Below are 17,321 nucleotides of genomic sequence, written 5' to 3'. Positions count from 1 at the left end.
GAACATGGCAAGGCCTTATTGTGAAAATTCTGGTGCTTCAGCCTCGGAGACAGCGCCACTTTCCACTGCCCAGTGGACCCAACAACTCTTGGTGCCTTCAGACATGCTGCTTATCCTAGACAGCACTTGGGCACCTGCAGGGAAACTCAAAAGAGCTGCTGCCAGTCCGTGTAGACAGCATTGAGCTAGATAGACCAATAGTCTGACTCAGTGTAAGGCCACTTCTTAAAACCCTATGGCCTGTATGTAGATCCTATTGGTGGGCGCTGAACACCCCTCAACACGGACTTTATTCCCAGTGCAAACAAGATTCTCCCTGCTTCCACTCCACTTCTTCCTTTCTCTTCCATGCCTGTAGCACAATCACAATGGCAAGCCTTATCCTCCACAAATTCATCTAATCTTATTTCAGAGCCATCCAAACCAGTCCCCATTGGTACATTAAAGGTAAAGGGACCCCTGACCCTTAGGCCCAGTCATGGCTGACTCTGGGATTGTGGTGCTCATCTTGCTTTACTGGCCAAGGGAGCCGGCGTACAGAACCTTCTGGTGAACCAGAGAAGCGCATAGAAATGTGCAGTACCTATTTATCTACTTGCACTTTGACGGGCTTTTGAACTGCTAGGTTGGCAGGAGCAGGGACCGAGCAATGGGAGCTCACCTCGTCGCGGGGATTTGAACCGCCGACCTTCTGATTGGCAAGTCCTAGGCTCTGTGGCTTAACCCACAGCGCCACCCGCGTCCCTTAGAGGATGGCAATATGAGAACAAGCCTTTTCTGCAGTGGCTCCGTTTGTGGAACGCTCTCCCCAGAGAGGCCTGCCTGGCACCTTCATTACATTATCTTTAGGCAGAAACGAGTCTCTTCCAACCAGGAATCTGTCTGATTCTATGGCTTTTTAAAAAGTGTTTGTGGGTTTATTTTTGCCATGCATTCTGTATCTTCGTTTTCTATTTTTCTTATATCTTAGAACTGCAGTGTTGTAAGGGGTCCCAAGGATCATCTGGTTCAACCCCCTAATGCAGGAGTCTTTTGCCCAATGTGGGGCTCGAACCCACGGCCCTAAGATTGAGTCTCGTACTGTACCGACGGAGGTCTCCCAGGCCACTATCCCAGTCCTGTTGTGAACCGCCCTGCGATCTTTGGATGAAGGGTGATATGCAAATTTAACAATAACATTTTGTGGGAGTTGGATGAGATTATCCAGCCAGCCACTGATGGTAGCAGCACAATGATGGGTTTGCTCGTTTTTAGGCGTGCGTGTGAGAAAGAGAGAGGATGCGTGTGCAGCGAGGAGGGCCCAGAACCCCATTGTCTGTATCCAGCTTGCCGCAGGGCACATATTTGGAGACGCTGCGCGCCTCTGCTACGGCTCCTCTCGAACCGGCGCAGAGAATCGGCCCCCTTTGCGCTCCTGATCCGGAGCGAAAACACACGCTCGCGCACCCACACACCGAATCAGCTCCGAATCAATCGCACCCAAAGAGTTTGATAAGAGTTCTGGGAACAGAAAGGACAGGCGGGGATCCGCGGCGAGACGTTTTTTTCCGGAGCCCGGCCCCCTTTTGCTCCCTGACCCCTGCGCTCCGCGGCCCCGGATCACGGCGGGGTGGAGCCAAGATGGAAGAGGAGCCGCTGCCGACGCTGCCGGAGGGGGAGAGGCTGCCTCGGTCTTCCCAGAAGGCGTTTCCTCCTCCTCCAGAGATAGGCGTGCGCCTCTCTGCAAGCGGCAGTGAAAGTTCGGGCTTCTGAGAGCGCCTCCTCCGCAGGGGTGACCATGGCCCTCCGGGGATCGCTGAAGGGACCCGGGGGCCGCTTGGCCGCTGCTTTTTGATCCGGCTCCTGCTGCTGCCTTCGGCGCCTTCCTCGCGAGCATGTAGGAAGGGGTGCCAGGAAATGCTCGGGAGTCCAGCGCTCGAAGGGAAGGTGCCCGGGCTCTGATCCAAGGAAGGCGCGCGCCCGGATCCCACCCCCGGCCACCCTCCCCGGTGCCGCGGAACCGGAGTCAGACCCGGCGGCAAGCCTCCTTCGCTGCGTCCTCTCGGTTTCGCCGCCGCCGCCGCCCCTAACTCGTTTTTGAGCCCGGCAGGGTGGATACGTCTCTTGCAATGCCGGTTTGGATGGTTTTTATTTTGGGGGGGCTAAGAGACGGCGGGGCCCCCACGCCTTTTTAATCCATGGGTCCAGGGCTTGCGCTTTGATCCGGCCAGGTGGGGCGGGGGAGTGGCGGCGCATTTTGCGCCTCTATTTATTTATTTATGGTTCATTTTTAAATATATACATATATAAAGATGTACACGTTTGTGGCACGGGATGAGAACAGCAGCGTCTACGCGGAAGTCTCCAAAATCCTGCTTTCCACCGGACAATGGAAGAGGCTGAAAAGGGACAACCCCAGGTTTAACCTCATGCTGGGGGAAAGGAACAGGCTGCCATTTGGGAGACTGGGTAAGCGAGCGATGGGGCCGACAGTTATCCGGGCAAACGAGCTGGCTGGGTTTTTTTGCGCTCTCGAGCATCAGGTTTCCGCGCAACACTCCTAAAGCTGCGCTTGGTTGTATGAATGGGCGCGCGGGGGAGGCAGCCGGCTGCGTTCGAAGCAATACGGCGCCGGGTTTCCTCCCCCTAGACCTGTTTCTTATGTATGCAACTGCTTAAGTTTGGGTGCACAAGAGGAGGGGCGTGAGAGAGAGTGAAGGAGAGGGTCTGTCTGGCTCGTGGCGCATATAACTAGACTTGGGTGTTGGCTACTGCAACCAGGGGGTGACTTGACTGTTTGGCAAGTCCGCTTGGGGATTAGCTTTTTCGTGGGGGGGTTGGAGGACAGAAAGTAGCTGGAGTAAACGATATACTGTACTGGCACAACCTCATAAAATTGGCATCCCTTGTACAGTACCTTCACCTCCTGATATATTTGTTATCAGTGTTTTTTAATGAACCAAAGGATTGCGGCACTTGTGAAACTAATTTGGACTGGGGTGCTCCTCTTGGTAAGGATAATGATGCATTTGGTTGGGTCTCAATCACAACATATCTCTGAAAATCACATTTCTATAGGAATACTTAGATTTCTGCCCCACTTCCAAAGGAACCACTGGAGAGCAAACTTACCGTATATGGCAGCCAGTCCCTTATTAGGTACCGAAATGTCATTTTTGCCTTTTCATATTAGACTGTGGTTAGAAGCAACCACAGATCACCAGCAAACTGCCCTTTGGCAGGCTTTGTTGTACCTTGACCATTTTTTAAAAAAGACTGCTGGATCTCCCAAGTGTTCAGCAAAAGTGTTGTTGTGTGTGTGTCATTGTTGATGATAAAAGTAACAAGAGTGCCCTTTATTGAAGTGACATGGGAAGGACTTTTCCTAAGTTGGAAATAGTAATTAAGCTGTGCGCAAAAGACGGATGAATCTTAAAATGTTGTTATATCTTTAATACAAAGACCCAAACACTTGGCAAAAAGAGTTTAGTTCATTAACTTCCACTATTTGAGTTGTTCATAGTTACTGGTTGACTAACTTTAAAGCTGATCCACATCGAAAGCTGCTCCACAGACCTCTGGGTATAGGGTGGTATATAAATTCTAATAATAATAATAATTTATGTGAACAAAAACGAATGACACTGCAAATTTCTGTGCTGCCTCTTAATTTTGTGTAATAGTCTTTATTTTCTTCAGTGGGGTTATTTTTAAAATGCCATTTGCGGACTCTTGTGAGTCAGGCAGACAAGACATTTGAGCATGTTCAGCCAAGAGAGAATAATGTGCTTTTAGAACAGTTGGCGTCTTCGAGAGATGGATTCCTGGGAGGAGAGAGAGCATTAGGGGGATGTAGGAATAGTGACGACAACCCCAGAGAGAACTGTAGTCCAAAATACCTGGAAGGCACATGGCGAAGGACAAGCTCCATTGGTTGACTTTGGGACAGGATGAGCTTTGGGAGGATGGAATAAGTCCTGGAATTAAAAACAAAACCAAACCATAGAGTGCATTGTACTTGGGAAGAATTGCAGAAATGGCTTGCTCATAACAGCATTGGAAAGTGCATCAAGGATTCTAGTAGGCCTGAAGCTAAGCATGAGTCAGTAGCTAAAAAGGCTGAGTCAGGAACAAGTTCCATAATTTGACTATTCACTGCACAAAAAGGTACTTCCCTAAATCTTCCAACATTCATTAAGCTTTATTGGATGCCTACAAAGTCCTAGTGTTACGAGAGAGGGAGAAAAAAAATTCTCTGCCCACTTTCTCCATGCCATGCAGAATTTTATAAGCTTCTATCTTATCACCTCTTTCTTTTCTCCGAACTAAAAAGTCCCAAACGCTGCAACCTTCCCGAACGGAGGAGTCTCTCCATCCCCTTGGTCATTTTGCTGGCCCTTTCCTGAACCTTTTCCAACTCTGCAATATCCTTGCAAGAAAGGGGATTTCAGCTAAGTATTAGGAAGAACCTCTTGATGCTGCACACTGGAACAAGGTGGATGGCTTTGCTCTCATGAGAAGGTTTTAAGCAGAGGCTGGATGGTTCCCCTTTAGGGATGTTGGGTTGCTGGCACTAGATAGTTGGATTGGTGAACTTGGTGGATTCCTTCGCCTCTTACGATTCTGTTAATCTCAAGTTTTTCAGAAAATCAAACTAGGAAAGAAGAGTCCCAACCTTCTGCCACCCTACAAGGTAGAAGATCACACACTGAGCCGTGTGCTTCTTTCTGAGATAAATGGGCAGTCATAATAATAATCAGTCCTATGTATGTCTAGTCAATGGGATTATTCCCAAGTAAGTGCGTATAGGATTGGGTACATTCATGGGTACATGAACAGGATCATTATTTAAGCAAACCAAACAAATCCATATGTTCCAACTGCAGACTAATCCTACGGAAATGTAAACGTCATGGAAACTAACCTTGAGGGGAGTGTGACAGTAGGATAGGCTCTGCAGTTGCTCTGCTCCCAACATACAGAAGTCCTTCTCCAAGGTTATGAGCTCCCTGCTTTGCCATTTCATCTCCTGTGTGGATCATGAATCTCAGTAATTGTTTTAACTGATGCATGAGTAAGAATAGCCAGGTTCAGCTGCACCAACTCGAGGAGAACCCAAGAACTAGGACCAACTCAAGGAGTTCCCCATCCAAGATAGGTTGTACCTCTCCATCTAGATTGATCACATGTACACAGACATGGTACCTCCATCTTGGTCTGCATTAAGGACAGTTTCAGAGCTCGGGACAGCTAACGGAGGATATTCTCATAACTCACCTCGTGTGGCCTTCTATCTGGAAGGAAAGAAGTGTGTCTTATCCTGTTTGTGGATTGGACACCTCTGCAAAACTGTTGTTGTTGTTTAGTCGTGTCCAACTCTTCATGACCCCATGGACCAGAGCACGCCAGGCACTCCTGTCTTCCACTGCCTCCCACAGTTTGGTCACACTCATGCTGGTAGCTTCGAGAACACTGTCCAACCAAGCTACAACTGCTTTTGTGCTAGTGTTACTGATGGAATGATTGCAAACAAAATGCAAAGTCAGAATAGCTGGCCAGGCAGCAGGACTGGTGAGCAACAATTCAGACAAAGGAAGTTAGGACTGATTGATAATGGCACATGAGTCAGCAATTAAGGATGGTTGCATAAAATGCTAATGGACTGCATTAGCAGAAAGCTTCATGTCCAGATTTCAGGAACCAGTGCTGATTTTCTTGGCTCTGATGGGTTCTCAGCTGATGCACTCTGTAAAGTTCTGGATACCACAACTATAAACAAATGAAAGATCCGCCTTGGAGCCTTGGGACTTTTCCCAGCCCAAATCCTATTCCAACAGGGCTACATTGTTGTGTGCTTCAGCAGTATAGAAGGGAAGACTGGGTTAAAAGAATGAAGAAAGTACAGTATAACTCTATTATCAAGTGGGAGTTTGCAGGCAAAGCAATAAACCTGACTCCTGAAAGGCGCTTAACATGGAGCTCTCTTGAAGACAGCTTGGAAGCTTCTGCTGGAACAGAATGTGGTAGCATAGCTTTTGACTAGAGGAAACGACAGAGATTGCTTAACATCAGCTTTGTGCCAACCTCATCGTTATTAGTTTGTCTCCAGGCCACATTAATGGAGTGCGCTTTCCCTAAATGCTCTGGGTGTTTTTGTTGGATTTATCTTAATGAGTTGTAGGTGTCCCTGCGCATGTGCCTTTGCCACTGCAGCGTTAAAAGTGTGCTAACAGTACATGCAATTCAGGTTGTTACGATTCTCAGCTGCTCTGAAGGCCATATGGCAGAAAGCGACCTATGAACTTGAGAGCTATTTATATTTAAGGGGTGGCGCTGTGGTCTAAACCACTGAGCCTCTTGGGCTTGATGATCAGAAGGCTGGCAGTTCGAATCCCCATGACAGGGTGAGCTCCCGTTGCTCTGTTCTAGCTCCTGCCAGCCTAGCAGTTCGAAAGCATCCCAGTGCAAGTACATAAATGGGTATCGTTGAGGCGGGAAGGTAAACGGCGTTTCCATGCGCTCTGGCACTTGTCACAGTCCTCCGTGCACCAGAAGCGGTTTAGTCCTGCTGGCCACATGAGCCGGAAATCTTTCTGTGGACAAACGCCAGCTCCCTTGGCCTGAAAGCGAGATGAGCACTGCAACCCCATAGTCGCCTTTGACTGGACTGAACTGTCCAGGAGTCCTTTAGAAGGTAAAGGGACCCCTGACCATTAGGTCCAGTCGTGGGCGACTCGGGGGTTGCAGCGCTCATCTCGCTTTACTGGCCGAGGGAGCCGGCGTACAGCTTCCGGGTCATGTGGCCAGCATGACTAAGCCACTTCTGGTGAAACCAGAGCAGTGCACAGAAACGCCATTTACCTTCCCGCCGGAGCGGTACCTATTTATCTACTTGCACTTTGATGTGCTTTCGAACTGCTAGGTTGGCAGGAGCTGGGACCGAGCAACAGGAGCTCACCCCGCCGCGGGGATTCGAACCGCTGACCTTTTGATCGGCAAGTCCTAGGCTCTGTGGTTTAACCCACAGCGCCACCCCCCATAGGAGCTCTTTACCTTTACCTTGTTACCTTTATATTTAAACAATGCATTAAGTGATTGCATGAATATGCCACAATTTAAGAAGGATATTGACAAGCTGGAGTCCGTCCAGAGGAGGTCAAGCAGAATGATCAAGGGTCTTCATTTCATATGTTAGTACATTCCTTTTACTCATATTTTCAGCAGTAAACAATACTATTTTTAAAAATGGTTTAATCACTTTCCTTTCCTTTGCTGAACCCCTTCTGTTTGAAATTTGCACCAGCATGGTCTATAAAGCATCTCCAACAGGGATGTATGATTGATTGACATAATAATATTAAAATTGCTATCCCCCCCTCCCCCCATTTTATATTTTGATGTTAGCTGCATGTAACAGAGTGGTTGTTTTTGTTTTTAGCCATGCTCAGATTCACTTCTTGAGCCTGAGGGTATAGAGTGCACCGCCTCACAGATGTTGTCAGACTCCAATTCCCATCAGCCCCTGATTATAACAAGGGTTGCCTTGAAAAATCTGTCTTTAAATTCAGCTCTGTGCAAGGCCAGATGTCAGGATACGTGATTAAGCCGTACAAATGAAACTAATCTTCGACAAATCGTGTAGGAGGAAGAAAGGCAGGTGACACAGCAAGTGAAGAAAGAGTAATCAAATCCGGATGGAAGTTCTGCATAATTTCAAGGGAATCTTGGGCTTAGATGAGGAGCGGAATCTATAAATCTCTATGGAACACGAAGTTCAACTTGGATGTAATTAGAGAGAGAGAATGAATTATTAATGTGGTTAAGGGGTATCCACCCCCACTTAGGACTGCTTTACCCGATATCAGAGGCTGAAACACAACATGCTATACTGGGATAGGGAAACAACCAGAGATATCCGGACAGTCAGGAAAATAGAGTACCATATGCTTCTCCAACAGATGTGGACAGATGTAGTATTCTTATTCTATTATTAAATTTATATACCGCCCTTCATCCAAGCATCACAGGGTGGTTTGGAAAATAAAAACACAAAAATATATACCATAGTAGCAAACAAAAACAATAACCCCTGCACACAGTTTAAAAGGCCATTGATTGTTTAATTAGCCAAAGCGCTTGGGAGACGATGAATGTTATTGCCTGGCACCTAAAGATATATATCAGAAGCGTTCTTGTGTGGTCACCTAGGAGCCTCAAAGGATGATCTCAGGGTCCGGGTCAATTCCTATGGGGAGAGGTGGTCCTTGAGATATTGAGGTCCTGAGCCACTTAAGGCTTTATAGGTTAAAAACAGCACTTTGAATTGGGCCCGGAAACTAATCAGCAGCCAGTGCAGTCTGGCCAGAATTGGTCTAATACAGTGGACACTTGGGTTGCGAATGTGATCCGTGTGGGAAGCACGTTCACAGCCCGCAGAGCCGCATCTGCGCACACACGGGTTGCGATTCAGTGCTTCTGCGCATGTGCAAAGCACGATTTAGCGCTTCAGTTCATGTGCAAGCGCCGAAACCCGGAAGTAACCCGTTCCAGTACTTCCGGGTTTGGCGTGGCGAGCAACCTGAAATCGCACAACCCGAAGTGTCTGTAACCCAAGGTATGACTGTATGCTCAAACCGTCTTGTCCTGGTGAGCAACTAGGCTGCTGAATTCTGCACCAAGCTGTCTTCAGGGGCAGCCCCACGAATAATGCATTGCAGTAATCTTAACCTAGAGGTTAGCAGAGCATAGGCAACAGAAGTGAGGCTATCCCTGTCTAGATATGGGCACAGCTTAGCCACCAGCCAAAGCTGATGGAAGGCACTCTGGGCCACTGAGGCCACCTTGAGCTCAAGTGATGGTAATGGATTTATTATTATTATTATTATTATTATTATTATTATTATTATTATTATTACTATTTCTATACTGCTCTTTATCCGAAGATCACAGGGCAATTTACAATAAGTACCCCCACTAGCAGTAACTACTTTCCATTAGCAGTGCCTCAATCTTATTTGGATGGAGCTTCAGTTTGTTAAATCATAGAATCATAGATTGTAGAGTTGCAAGGGAACCTGTGTATCAGGGGTCAGCAAACTTTTTCAGCAGGGAGCCGGTCCACTTTCCCTCAGACCTTGGGGGGGGGGCGGACTATACTATATTTTGGGGGGGGGAAATGAACGAATTCCTATGCCCCACAAATAGCTCAGAGATGCATTTTAAATAAAAGCACACATTCTACTCATGTAAAAAAACACTGATTCCCGGACCGTCCACGGGTCAGATTGAGAAGGCGATTGGGCCACATCTGGCCCCCGGGCCTTAGGTTGCCTACCCCTGCTATGGATCATCTCATCCAGTCCCCTGCGATGCAGGAACATGCAGCTATCCCATACAGGGATCGAACCTGTGACCTTGGCGTTACCAGCACCATGCTCTACCCAACTGAGCTACCCGTGTCTCACATCTGCACATGTAAAGGAGAAATAGAGCTGTGTGTCATCAGCCTATTGCTGGCAACGTACTCATGTAGATGTTATATTTTATATTTTTTTATTAGTTTTTTAACATAACATTTTCAACAATTATTAAACATACTTTTATATCTTATACACTTTTTTTGACTTCCATCCATCACATCTGAAATTTTTCCAATCTTGTCACCTAATTTACATTTCTTACTTTCACGATTACATTTAAATATTATAACTAATGTCTCTCTTCTTTCTCTTCTTTGCAATATTTCATATATTTCTCCTTACAAAACTTCTTGTAGTCCTACTAGCGTAATTTGTTGATTACAATTGCTCTTCAAATAGTTCGTATATTTCTTCCAATCTTCTGTAAATCTCTGGTCCCGCAGGTTTCGAATCCTTCCTGTCATTTTATCCAATTCTGCGTAGTCCATTAATTTTGTCTTTCGTCGGTATTTTTCCTTGCTTCCATTTCTGGGACAACAGGTTTCATGTAGATGTTAAACAGCATCTTAAATTGAACTTTGTGTCCCTTTAGAGATCCAAGATTCTCCTTCTTATCTAGCCTGAGATGATTCCCTTGCAACTCTGCAGATTTGCCTCTGGATTTCGTTACTCTCCTCACTTGCTGCGCCATCTTCCGTTTTTGCTCCTTCGTGATTGTCCAAGTTTAGTTCTACCCTAACAGTTTAATAACCCTTATTGACATCCGGCCTCGTGCAGAGCTAAACCCAAAGGCAGATTTCACAGAAACCCTTGTTAAGATCCGCCTCTCCTTCGGCAATTAAAAACACTTGGATAACTACTGTGTGGGCTCAGTTGGGTATTTTTTATTTTCTTCCTTGTTTTAAGCACCAGTACTTCAGCTCTGTCAATGCCCCCATTGTTGCCATAAAAAAGAGCTTTTTATCGCCCTCCACCACCATCTGTGGGGAGGAAAGCCAAGAGTTCTGTTGAATCTCCTTTGTCAATGGTCTTTGATACAATTCTCAACGTGAATACATTTGATGAGGGAGGCTAGCGTTTTCGGAATATTTTCCTAGGCCTGCCTCACTTTCGCAAGCATTCCCCACTTGGAATTGTTTTTATATAGTGGTACCTTGGGTTAAGTACTTAATTCGTTCCGGAGGTCTGTACTTAACCTGAAACTGTTCTTAACCTGAAGCACCACTTTAGCTAATGGGGCCTCCTGCTGCTGCCGTGCCACCGGAGCATGATTTCTGTTCTTATTCTGAAGCAAAGTTCTTAACCTGAAGCACTGTTTCTGGGTTATCGGAGTCTGTAACCTGAAGCGTATGTAACCTGAAGCGTATGTAACCTGAGGTACCACTGTAGGTTCTTAAACGTCATCAAACCTTGGCGTGGCTAAGCCCGGTTTTAATGCCCAATGTACTGTGCAGTGGGGGCCTGCAAATATCGCACAAGAGCCTGGACCAATTCATCCATTGAGAAGCTATTATGATACTAGCATCATGCATTATACATGAGAAGCCCGGTGAAAGTTCGCCCGAGGTCAGTTGAAAAGCTACATTCATGCAGTTTTACACTTTGGGACAGTTCACACCAACTCTCACTACTTTCTGTGTTTCCTCCACCTTTAAAAAAAAAACACCACTTTTTTCTTTTTAAATATGCTCAGATGTGATCCTGTTGCATTTCTAGATGTTTCAAATGTGCATTTGTATAACGTATGCACACAGAGTCGGCCTATTTGTCCGTCTAGCTCAGTAATGTTATTCTAGCAGCAGTTCTCCAGGGAGCTGGAGCGAAGAAAGGTCTTCTATGTCACCTGCTACCCGATTCTTCTTTTGTTTGTTTCGAGATGTCTGGGATTAAATTTGGGACTTGTTTCTGCATGCAGAGCATGTACTCTACCACTGCTGAGTTACAGCTCCTCCCATCCTATAAGGCCCCATTTGCACCGTACATTTAAAGTACAAACATTTTCCCACACACTACTGTACTACTTGCCCCTGAGGCTGACCCAGAAACTGCAGCGGGTGCAGAATGCCGTGGCGAGGCTCCTTACGGGGTCCTTGCCGCGGGATCACATTCAACGGCCAACTGCACTGGCCCCCGGTGGAGTACAGGGTCAGGTTTAAGGTGCTGGTTTTGACCTTTAAAGCCCTATGCAGCCTAGGACCCGCATACCTACGGGACCGCCTCTCCTGGTATGCCCCGTGGAGGACCTTAAGGTCCACAAATGACAACATTTTGGAGGTCCCAGGTCGCAAGGTGGTTAGATTGGTCTCAACTAGGGCCAGGGCCTTTTCAGTACTGGCCCCGACTTGGTGGAACGCTCTGTCACAAGAGACTAGGGCCCTGCGGGACTTGGCATCTTTCCGCAGGGCCTGCAAGACAGAGCTATTCCGCCTGGCCTTTGGTTTGGACTCAGTCTGACCCTTATGTTGCCCTCCCCTTATGGTCTTGATCTATCGGCTACTTTTAAAATGAGGCTGCATTTTAAATTGCATTTTAACCTGTATTTTAAATTGTTGGCCCCCCCCCTCTTTTTCCTCTATTATGTTTTTACTGTGATTTTCTTGGTGTTAGCCGCCCTGAGCCCGGCTCTGGCTGGGGAGGGCAGGGTATAATTTTTTTTAAAAAATTAAATTATTATTACTTAAAGCAGGCATGAAGTCCTGCAAAGAACGCGGGGAAGCGTAGTTTGCTGAGAGTTGTGGGGGGGTGGTGGCTCATATTCTCCTCAAAGAGCTACAATTCCCAGAGTGATCTAACAATCCTTCCCTCTTCCCAGGGAATTCTGAGAATTTTAGCTCTGTGAGGGGACCTGTAAGCGTTCCCAGGAATCTTTGGGCGAAGCCATGACTCTTTAAAGTGGAATGGTTCTGCTTTAAATGTCTAGTGCAGATGGAGCCTAAGTCATGGTAGGGAAGAAGTCAGGGCTCATTATTCCAGGCTGAAGTTCTGCTCACTGCACACCGTACAGAGAATTATTTAAATTATTAAATTATTCTTATTACATTTCCACATCGCTTTGTGAATCTTCGTTTAACGTTCCCATAAAAATTCATCAGCTTGTGGTTTTGTTTTTTTAATCATCTGCTAATTTCTCTTAATATACACATTTAATGATTCAATTTTGCCCAAGATAGACATTTCTACAAAGCAGTTTTACCTAACAGAATGCATTTTGTATGTTAGTGGAAATAACATATAAAATGCATTATATATGGAGAAAGAATTATTATGCACACTTTGCCATAGTATGTTTGTTTCTGTTGTCATCTTCTTCGGCGGTCACTCACAGCCGAGTAAGATTGTCTTCCATGAATGTGGTCTTAACAGTGAGTCCGTAAGTGACCGTAGAGGCCAATTCTGAATCCACACATCCTTCCACAGTGGGGACATAGGTTTCTAGGTGGGAGTTTATCATGGTGAAGATTTGCCAAACGTGCCTTCCTCTTAGCTCATTTCTCCCTTTCACCCTGAGTTCATGCTTCTTCATAATGCCTTCTGTAATGGCTGTTCTCCAATTGGAGCGCTCGTGTTTGTTTCTGCATGCATTGCTCAGCTGGTGAACTTCATTGCAAAATTCATCGAAGAGTGAATTTCAAGGATTGGCTGTATTTCAGTTCTCAAATTGCTTTGGAAAGTGCAAATTATGTAGGTTTGCCTTCCAGTGTGAACTGAATCTAAGTTCTCTTTCATCTCTAGGCAAAAGGTAGATCGCTGGGTGATTTGTAGTAGACGGGGAAATCCTGCCTTCCAAATATTTAACAATACCAGCAAAAACTACTGCCCAGCTACCCTCAGTTGAACTGCTGAACAGAAGAAAGCATGGGAATGGGTTTTTATGTGAAAGGACTGGCCTGCGTTCAGTTCTGAAACTCAGAACAGATTCCTGAGCTCTGAATTCTTTAATTCTGAATATATTTTGCACCAGGGTCTGCTTGGCGAATCTTGGGGCTGTAGTATAAAAGAAAGTAGATCCCGTAAGCCTGACGTCGGCTGACCCTTGCTGTGTAGGTCTGGAAACGACTTAAGCTGCTTACGTCTCACAGAAGGCAATGGGATTTAAGCAGTCTGTCTGGGAAATAACAGCCTTTGTATTATCAGATGTAAGGATGCCCAAATCTCTTCTTGCATATGCCCAAATTGGCTTCTTCGTAAACGTGAGCATGGCACACATTAATGCATCTCTTCTTGTCTGTCCGTATCTATGTATTGACCTTCATTATTCCTAGCTCATACACTGGCTGCACTTTGACCTTATATTGTTATGCGAATGAGCCAGGGTTAAGCCTTGCCCCCATACGCTCCCTGTTTCCTCCTCCAGCTCTGTTTTTAACTAACCACAGTTTAGTATCAAGTTTGAACCCAGAAGCTTTACTCGAATGAGGCAACTTCAAACCTTGGTTTATCAAGCTGGCTTGTTTCAATACACTGTGGCAATATTAACCCAAATTTAGGGCAATTGCCTATGCCTGGCTCACCTGACTTATTGTTTGCCTACCTTCAGATCTGACTGGGTAGATAAGTTCTCCCTGTCCGCTTTATCTACGCCATGCCAAATTGTATAGACCTCTATCTCCTCCCTTGCACCTTTTTCAAAACTAGAAAGCTCTAAATGTCATAACCTGTCTTCCAACCCCTTGACCATTTTGTTTCCCCGCTTCTGAACTACTGCTTCACACTGAAAGCGGGATGGGGATGGGGGGGGGGGAATCACACTTGTGAATGCTCCCTGTGTAAAATATAATAATAATAATAATAATAATAATAATAATAATAATAATAATTTATTATTTATACCCCGTCCATCTGGCTGGGCTTCCCCAGCCACTCTGGGCGGCTTCCAAAAGAATATTAAAATACTATGATACATCAAACATTAAAAGCTTCCCTAAACAGGGCTGCCTTCAGATGTCTTCTAAAAGTCTGGTAGTTGTTGTTCTCTTTGACATCTGGTGGGAGGGCGTTCCAGAGGGCGGGCGCCACTACCGAGAAGGCCCTCTGCCTGGTTCCCGGTAACTTGGCTTCTCGCAGTGAGGGAACCGCCAGAAGGCCCTCGGCGCTGGACCTCAGTGTCCGGGTAGAACGATGGGGGAGGAGACGCTCCTTCAGGTATACTGGACCGAGGCCGTTTATATATGTTATATAATCACCTCCACCTTCTGCATGTGTACCTGAGACTTCAGTCTTCGTGGATTTGTAAAGAGATAAGAACCCTATCTTCTAAGCCGCACAATGATGGGGTGAGGGGGTTTTCTGTTCTTCACACAATGACTGCTTATACCACTTCAGGAAGGTGGCACTTCTGATTTGGTGCTAACTGCGGTTATTAACTCAGGGATGGTCATGCAGCTTGGGTTTAGAATGCCACTTGCTAGCCTAGGAGAAGCCAAAATCCTGCCTTCCAGATGTCTGTTGGACTACAGCTCCCATCTGGCCCAGCCAGCATGAGCAGTGGTCAGGGATTTGAAGTCCAAAACATCCTGTTCGCAACCCCAAATGAAATCAGGAAGAGTCATCAGCCTGCCATTCAGCAATGTGTATTTAAGTACAAAAGAATACATGTTACTGTGCTACCTTGGTTGTCAAACTTAATCCGTTCCAGGAGTCCATTCGACTCCCGGAACCCTTCGACAACCAAGACGCGGCTTCCGATTGGCTGCATAAGCTTCCTGCACTCAAGTGGAAGCCACGTCGGATGTTCAGCTTCCGAAAAACGTTCTCAAACCGGAACACTCACTTCCGGATTTGCGGTGTTCGGGAGCCGAATTGTTTGGGAGCCAAGCCGTTCGAGTACCAAGGTACCACTGTATTTCCTTGAGGCTTGGGCACAAGCAAAATGGCTGGGATTTTAAATTTCACTTTTGCATTCCACCGAGCTGTGTTTCCGCCTAAACAAAATGGGAGATCATTTGCCTGGATAAATGTTGATCTCTTTTTTAAAAAAACCTTTTTCGTGCGCATACATGTACACTTCCAAATTCAAAAAGAAAAGGTTAAGATATAACAAAACCTCTCTCTTTCTCTTTTGTAGGTCACGAACCTGGACTTGTGCAGCTGGTGAACTATTACAGAGGAGCTGATAAGCTTTGCCGCAAAGCTTCTTTAGTGAAGTAGGTTCGGCTGTTTATTTGCTTTCTTGTAACTATGGGTTATAAGGGATCCTGTGCAGCACGTTTTTGTCATTTCCCCCCCTGAAGTTACATGGGAGAGGGCAGTTAGATGCAGGGTACTGGGGGGGGGGGGCACGCGAGGGGAGGAGAGGTTGGAGAAACTCCCATTGTGCAAGCAGAAGTCCTTGCACTGGGCTGCCACAGACATGAATCTTACCCCTAGGATATTTACACCCTTGACATTTGTATTCCAAAAAACAATGTTTATAATCATTGTTCCTTACTGTGTGTTATGAGTCTTCCTTAAAAACCCATACCTTTTCTTGTGAAGGCGAAATAAATTGCAGTGGTACCTCGGGTTAAGAACTTAATTCGTTCCAGAGGTCCGTTCTTAACCTGAAACTGTTCTTAACCTAAAGCACCACTTTTAGCTAATGGGGCCTCCTGCTGCTGCCGCGCCGCCAGAGCACGATTTCTGTTCTTATGCTGAAGCAAAGTTCTTAACCCGAGGTAATATTTTTGGGTTAGCGGAGTCTGTAACCTGAAGAGTATGTAACCTGAAGCGTCTGTAACCCGAGGTACCACTGTACTGGGCCATTCTGCCATAGTTGTATGTCCTTTTCGAGATACATCTCTTGATAGATATGCAAAATGTAGTATAAGCAACAAAGAGATTTGTGGCACCTTAAAGACTATAGCTTGCACCCCATAATTGTACAGTCAGTGCAAGGCTTTTCTCTTGTGTAGTGGGACTTCCTCCACCTACGCACGCCCTAAGTCTGTTCTGTTCTGTGTTTCCCCAAATCCCATGGAGCAGATTCGGGGAAGGGAGGAAAGTCCCTTTGTGCAAGAAAATCCTTGTGCTTATGGGACATGAGAGCTGCCCTCAACAAATTTATTACTTCGTAAGCCTCCGTGAACTCAAGCTCACCCCTCTCCCTTTTTGCTGTTTCCTCTTAATAGCAACAAATCGCACCTTTTCCCCTGCAGCAGATCCCACAATTTGTTCCTTTCAATTTGTAAGAATATGAAACACAAAGCGTTCTTTGAAATAAGAAATGGTACTATGACTTGAAGCCTTCCTTTGGCGAGCCGCTTTCAGATCTAGCGTGATTTCCGTGAAGCCGCCGGACACGCCACTCTGATTCTGTGTGAAAGATGCTTGAGGGCTCCTTTTGATGTGGTCTAAACCACTGAGCCTCTTGGGCTTGTCGATCAGAAGGTCGGCAGTTCAAATCTGTGCAACAGGGTGAGCTCCCGTTGCTCTGTCCCAGCTCCTGCCAGCCTAGCAGCTCGAAAGCACACCAGTGCAAGTAGATAAATAAGTACCGCTGTGGCGGGAAGGTGAACAGCGTTTCCATGCGCTCTGGTTTCCGTCACGGTGTCCCGTTGTGCCAGAAGCAGTTGAGTCCTGCTGGCCACATGACCCAGAAAGCTGTCTGTGGACAAACGCCGGCTTCCTTGGCCTGAAAAGCGAGATGAGCGCTGCAACCCCATAGTCACCTTTCACTGGACTTAACCGCCCAAGGGTCCTTTTCCTTTATATAGTGGCATACTGTAGGCCTTTTCATGCTGCCTTTATTTGCATATGGAGATAAGCCTTGAGGCTGTGTGACTCGTTAATTTCAAATGAGCCTTCCTTTAAAACCCTGACCTTTTCTTGTGAAGGCGAAATAAATTACTGGGCGATTCTGCCATAGTTGTGTGTCCTTTTCAAGATACATCTCTTGATTGACCTTTTGCAAAATTATATTCCGCTTGCCCTTTAGTGCTAGAAATC

General features: G+C 46.2%; 1 protein-coding gene across 2 annotated transcripts in view; it reads left to right on the top strand.

Annotated features, from left to right (window-relative positions):
• The first annotated feature begins 1,596 nt into the window (after window positions 1–1,596).
• The window catches only part of TTL (tubulin tyrosine ligase), a 31,275-nt gene continuing 15,550 nt past the window's right edge, over window positions 1,597–17,321 (top strand). For both annotated transcript variants that reach the window (XR_014523582.1, XM_083494697.1), the window contains exons 1-2: window positions 1,597–2,448; window positions 15,463–15,541. Coding sequence is in view for 1 of the 2 variants with exons in the window: in XM_083494697.1 (XP_083350823.1) it covers window positions 2,292–2,448; window positions 15,463–15,541 (236 nt within the window). In the remaining variant the exon portion in view is untranslated. The remainder of the gene's footprint in view (window positions 2,449–15,462; window positions 15,542–17,321) is intronic.

Source organism: Podarcis liolepis (genome assembly GCF_965112155.1).
Source record: "Podarcis liolepis genome assembly, chromosome: 3".
In the NCBI taxonomy this organism is placed as follows: Eukaryota; Metazoa; Chordata; class Lepidosauria; order Squamata; family Lacertidae; genus Podarcis; species Podarcis liolepis.
This window is presented reverse-complemented; position numbering and strand designations above follow the sequence as displayed.